The 6098-nt window shown below is 43.5% G+C and overlaps 1 protein-coding gene across 2 annotated transcripts in view; it reads right to left on the reverse strand.

Annotated features, from left to right (window-relative positions):
• ZFYVE28 (zinc finger FYVE-type containing 28) overlaps window positions 1–2034 on the reverse strand; it is a 33948-nt gene extending 31914 nt beyond the window's left edge. For both annotated transcript variants that reach the window (XR_015732611.1, XM_087887636.1), the window contains exon 1: window positions 1810–2034. Coding sequence is in view for 1 of the 2 variants with exons in the window: in XM_087887636.1 (XP_087743762.1) it covers window positions 1810–1851 (42 nt within the window). In the remaining variant the exon portion in view is untranslated. The remainder of the gene's footprint in view (window positions 1–1809) is intronic.
• Between the last annotated feature and the right edge of the window lie 4064 nt (window positions 2035–6098).

Genomic DNA, 6098 nt, shown 5'->3' on the forward strand with positions numbered 1-6098 from the left:
TATCTTGCAAAATTCAAGCCTGAGTGGAAAGTGAGTCATAAAATAAATCCGCAGGAAGCCATTCTCTTGCCAACCAATAGTCGGTAATGCTCCCTGTAAAGCCTGTTGCACTCACACCTTCATCTAAAGAAGTGATGCGGCAAGACAACTCACACAAACTCAACTTCTCCGCTCCACCCAGAGTCAGCCTAGATCTTCCCTCTGTAGGCAACTATTCTGAGACTTTTTTTTTTTTTTTTTTGTACAAAAGGCAGAATGTAAGACTTCTTCCCAGGCAGAATTTTTACAGGTCTAGGCTAAAAATTGTTGATCGATACAATGTTTCTCAGCTGTATATATTTGTTTGCCTGTTGTAATGTATATACTTGGTTCCCCCCCTTCCTTTTTTTTTTTTTTTTTTTTTTGCTCAAAAACTAGCATATCTTGTTACATACCAGAAAGTCAGATACAAGTATGAATCACAAGCCTTGCCTCAACAGCTTCCTGCAGGATTAGGAATACTGAACCCAACTCAAAACGAACTATGTCTCCTCCAACGGTGAGGAAACGTTTGCGACCCAATTGCCAAGCTCGGAGCTCAAACCAACAGCCCCATGTACTATGACAGCCAAGGTCCCGAATTCAAACTGCTGAAACGGAGCTCAGGGAGGAAGAACCCTTTTAAAGCACTCTTGGTGGCAACACCAAGCCTTGGTGGCACAGCAGACTAATGTGCTGTTAAATAGCTTACTATTTACTGCAAGTTTAAATCTCACCAGGCTCAAGGTTGACTCAGCCTTCCATCCTTTCGAGGTAGGTAAAATGAGGACCCGGATTGTGGGGGCAATAAGCTGACTGTATAAAAAAGAACACCGCTTTGGGTGGGGGGGAGCGAAAGCCCTACTAAGCAAGTATATACAAAAGTATGAATGCTATTGCTTAATGCATTGTAAGTGGCCTTGAGTCTCCGGAGAAGGGCGGCATATAAATCCAATCAATCAGGTTGACAAGACAAGAGGGAAAGTTGGAGCTGCAATGGCCATCACAGGCGCTATCCTGGAGCTTTCTGGAGTAGTATCAACTCATAAACGGAGCAAGAAAGAAGCCAAAAAAAAAAAAAAAAGACAAACAAAAACAAGAGAGATCCCTACTTAACCCGACACAATTACCGCCGGAAGGGAGCGCAGACACACCGCGCGTCTCGGGCACCGCTGGAGCTCCCGGGTTTAATCACCGCCGCGGCTATAAAACCGCACGAGGCGGACCAAGACAAAGGGGGGGGGAGAGACGGAACACCCAGCTAACAATCCCGCACACTCGCGTAACAAGAGTCCGGTCTTCGAATACGAACAACCGCCGTTGTTTCCGAAGGACTCCAAAGAAACGCACATTGATCAAAGCGGACGGCAGCCGCCCATCCCTCCCCTCCCCTCCCCAGCAGAAGCCGAAAAAGCTGGGAAAAGAAAGCAGCGCTCGGGTTACTCAGCGAAGGGAAAAGCTCCGTTTCACAGCCTTCGCACAAAAGGAGACCGAGCTCCCGCCAAGTCGGAGCCTGAACAGAGACGGTCTTTCGGTCCCACCCCCACCCCCCAAAAAAAAAAGAGAGAGAGAGAGAGAGAGACGGAATCGAAGCCAGGAGAAGCTGCGCGGGTTGCGCTCGGGGAAGAAAGACCTCCCGGCGGGAGGAGTGGAGTGGGGGGAGGGACGGACGACTCCAGGCCTAGTTCAGCAACTAAGGGGGTAGTGGGGAGGTGGTGGGGTTGGGGTGGCAGAAAGAGGCACCCGGCTTCTGCTCCCCGGGGCTGCCGCCAAGAGCTCCTCCAGCCTCACCTTGGGTCTGTGCAGCCACCTTCGGACAGCGGCGGGCAGCATGGCTGGGGCCGGGAGAGCAGCGGCCGGAGAACTCGCCCTCGCTCTTTAACGCGGCACACCTGCGGCTCGGCGCCCTCCGCCTGAAACTCGCACCGCCTACAGGCGGCTCGAAGGCTTCTATCAGCCCGGCCGGGATATTATAGCGCCTGGCCACGCCCAGAGGAGGGCGGGCCTTTGGACAACAGGAACGTGACCGCGTAGGGTTGCGATTGGTGCGCCCTCGGCCGGCGCTCGGCTGATTGACGGAGCGGCCGCCGCTCCCTCCTGGATGAAAGTTATTGAGGGTGGGAACGGCAGCAGCGGCAGCCAAGTCTCCGCGGGACGGGCGAACGAGACGGTAGTCGGCAGCGGAGAGGAGAGGAGAAGGCGGCAGGACGCCGCACCATCGGTGGGGGCGGGTCTCGCCGGCCTTTCCAGTTGTCTGGTGGTTCGGGACGTGCGGTTGGACGCGCTACCTTGACCGGCTCATCCTGATACAAAGCTTGGGTAGCAATGAGAGGCTGGGCGATTCCCTTGCCTTACAGCTGCCATTTCAGGTACATAAAACCACAAGGATGGTCGCTTTGGCTTCCTTGTGGGTTTCTTCCCCGACTGAAGTTCTCCAGGTGCACCGACCGAATGCCAACTGAGGCAAAGGCTCCGGTGTTGAAGTCCAACCAGTGGTGGGATTCAAATAATTTAACAACCGGTTCTCCCGAAGTGGTGCGAACTGGCTGAATCCCACCACTGGATTCAGCCAGTTCGCACCACTTCGGGAGAACCGGTTGTTAACTTTCTGAGTAGTTTTGCAAACTGGTTGTTGGAAGAAATCATTAGGGCAGAGAACCGGTTATTAAATTACTTGAATCCCACCACTGGCTGAATCCCACCACGGAGTCCAACCCATCTGAAGGGCACTAGTTGGGTGCACGCTGGTGCAGTTCCAAAAGCGATCTTCAGGACAGGCACTACCAGTGATGATCCTCCTCGACCAACAAACTCCACGGGTGAGATGGTGGCCTCCCGTGCTCACTTTTAGAAAACGGCCCTGCAACTTATTTCAGCTCGGATTTTGTGTATTTAAGGAAGAAGAGGTTTTAACCCCGTTGTCTTTTTTTCTGTATTGACTACTGCATAAGAAACATTTAACCGCCCTATTATATTGATTTGAAAAAAAGGGATTTCCCCACTTTGAGATGCCTAGCTAGAAATACTTATAAGGAATGAAGAGCAAGGAACATCTTTTACTCAATATAACTCTCAGTCAGGAGGAAGAGGCCAAGGCAGGGGTGAAACCCAGCAGGTTCTGACAAGTTCTGGAGAACCTGTAGTGGAAATTTTGAGTAGTTCGGAGAATCAGCAAATATTACCTCTGGCTGGCCCCAGAGTGGGGTGGGAATGGAGATTTTGCAGTATTCTTCCGCTGCCACACCACCAAGCCACGCCTACCAAGTCACACCACGCCCACCAAGCCATGCCCATAGAACCGGTAGTAAAAAAATTTGGATTTCACCACTGGGCAAAGGCACTTCTAAATATGCACTCACTCACAAGCAGTCCTTCTGACAGCCCCTCTTTATCTGAATTCTCTACTCTTGGCATGGTAATGTAACTATGTGGCTGCTGCTCCTCTTAGTGTTTGGTCACATAGTGAGGATTGCTAGGAGGCAAGCAGGAAGGAATGGATCCCAAACACCAACTAGGATCAGAGAGAATAAAATCTGAATGGCTCCCTCACTGAGAGTCAGCAAGACTGGAGTCCTGGACGTATGGTACACAATAGAGATATTAGCTATAGAGTTTCATGCTGAAGAAGAGCAGTTTAAGATTTTGCACAGGAGGCCTTCAAAGTATAATGTAGAGTCAGTCCACAGATCCTTCATGCACTGAGTTCCACATCCTTCCCTATCCCTCTGACCCAATAAAAAATAGTCTCAGAAAGAGTGTTAAGATTGTGTAGTTTCAGAGAATCTGAACTGGCATATTTTTATTCTCCTACATTTACACTTTATATTTTCAGATATAATTATTCCTGAAGTAGTTGTACAATTTCTTCTTAGGGATTTCACAGGCAGTTACAATTTACTGACCAGATGGATGTTTCACAAGCAGAGATGAACTGTTTCCATCATTATTTGGGATTATAAACACAACTGTTCTGCTACTACTGGACTGAACTACTCCTTAGTTAACTGGCTGTAAATCCGTAGCTTGTATAGATGTGCTAATAGCTAATTAAAGGGGAAGGGTGGATTTTCACAAATCTAAATGTAAAAATAGTTTTCTTTGCCAAATATTCTGGTTTTGCTCTTGAAGAAATGTACAAATGTTTTATCCAGAATTTTGGATAAACCTATATCTACAATTGCCTATAGTTTGGGAAATTGGCCTTATGACGATATACCAAATTAAAACAACAACAACCCTCATGCTCTCCTTTTTCCTGAGGTCACTTTCCATGGCCTTTTTCTAAACAAAGGTTGCTGCTGTCGTAGACAAGAAGATTAAGAGATACTATCATTATAAATGAAGTGATGCTTACATAATCCCACAGGGAAGATTAGAGATGACATCACTGAGATACCCAGACACTGACATAAGTACCTGCATAACCTAATGTGACGTTTTTTGGTTTAAATGTGGGTATCAAGGTTAACATTTGTTCTTGCATTCCATAGTGTAAGGGAATTAGATGTCTATAGAAAATGATAGTTTTAACCTTGACTGACAAGAAGTACTCTTAAGTGACTGTATAGTAGTTATAGAAATGGAAATAATTAATTCAAGATTAATTCTATATAATTTCTAAAAGTTCTGGTTCCAATAAGAAATTACAAATCTATTGGTATTAAAATGAATTGGTATTCATTTTAAATTAGACCAGAAATCTTGTCTATATTAAATTTATTAACCTCTCAGGTTAAAGTCATATTTATAACAACAAGCCAGTGAGTTTTGCTCACTTTCTTGCAACAGTTGTTAAATGAACCTGGCTTCGTCATTGACTTTGCTTGTCAGAGGATGGCAAGCGAAGTGATCACATGACCCTGGGACACTGCAATCATCATAAATACATGCCAGTTGCCAGGTGTCCAAATTTTTATCACATGACCATAAGGATGCTGCAAAGTTGTGTGAAAAATAGTGATAAATCATTTTTTTCAAAGTCATTAACTTTGGATGGTCACTAAATGAATGGTTGTAAGTCAAGGACTACCTGTATGACTTTTTAACATTTTATTAAAGGTATTTTGAGCCATAAAACAAGAATAAATACAACAGATGAACAAAATAATGAATATAACACTATCCATTAATAAAAAATGAAACAAAAACCAAAAGGACTATCAGAATTACATACAGTACACAAATGAAACAAACAAAATGTTAAAAAGTTATGATATTTATATAGTTACTTATCAAGCACATCTAAATTATATTAAACTAACCAAAATATCTTTATAATCCCCAAGGCATGTCACAACTTTTGAGCACCCCTAGTGTTTGGAAATTGACAGTTGAAAAATTTGACACGCCCTAAAATTACCCAGGGACAAACAAAGCTATCAGGTAGTCAACTATTGGGCCTAACATTGCAGAAAACACTGAGATAAAGTTATCCAAATGGAAAGTATCCAAATGCTACATGAAGCAAATGTTAGCTTTTCAGAACTTCATTTCATCTGGAAGATAAAATAAAATTGCATCTTATATCAGCAATGCACAATTGTGGTTTTTTTTAAAAAAAATTGTTAATGCAAATTACTGTTTTAGATCTAGATATGACAGAGATTCAGCACCTTTTCAGTAGTTAAGAATACTGAAATCTATTTTTTAAAAGTTATGTAGGCAGAGATTTATTATATTTGGGGGTATGCTCTAGTATAATCACTGTTAAATATCAGAATAATTTAATAGTACATTTTCTAATGTCTGCAGATTCAACTGATTACTAAATTAAATCCAATGAATACATTTCTGAATACAATAGAATTCTTGGCCCAAATTTTTCTTCCTAAATTATTCTTATCTCGGTCAGTTAACCTTGGCGAAATAAATTTATAAAAATAAGTATTAGCATTGTTTAACTGATTGACATAATGCCTAATTATATATTCAGTGTTGAATAATATGAATTCTGTTTACCACTGGTAAGTGATATTGTGGTAAGTGACCAGCTTACCATTAAACTGTTCTTTAAGAAAAAAGTATGTTTTCAATTTCTCACTTAAGGTGCCTGAGTCACAAAAATGATTGTATCCCATTTA

The sequence above is a fragment of the Pantherophis guttatus genome, chromosome 2 (assembly GCF_059756535.1).
Source record: "Pantherophis guttatus breed Tessera chromosome 2, ASM5975653v1, whole genome shotgun sequence".
Taxonomy (NCBI): domain Eukaryota; kingdom Metazoa; phylum Chordata; class Lepidosauria; order Squamata; family Colubridae; genus Pantherophis; species Pantherophis guttatus.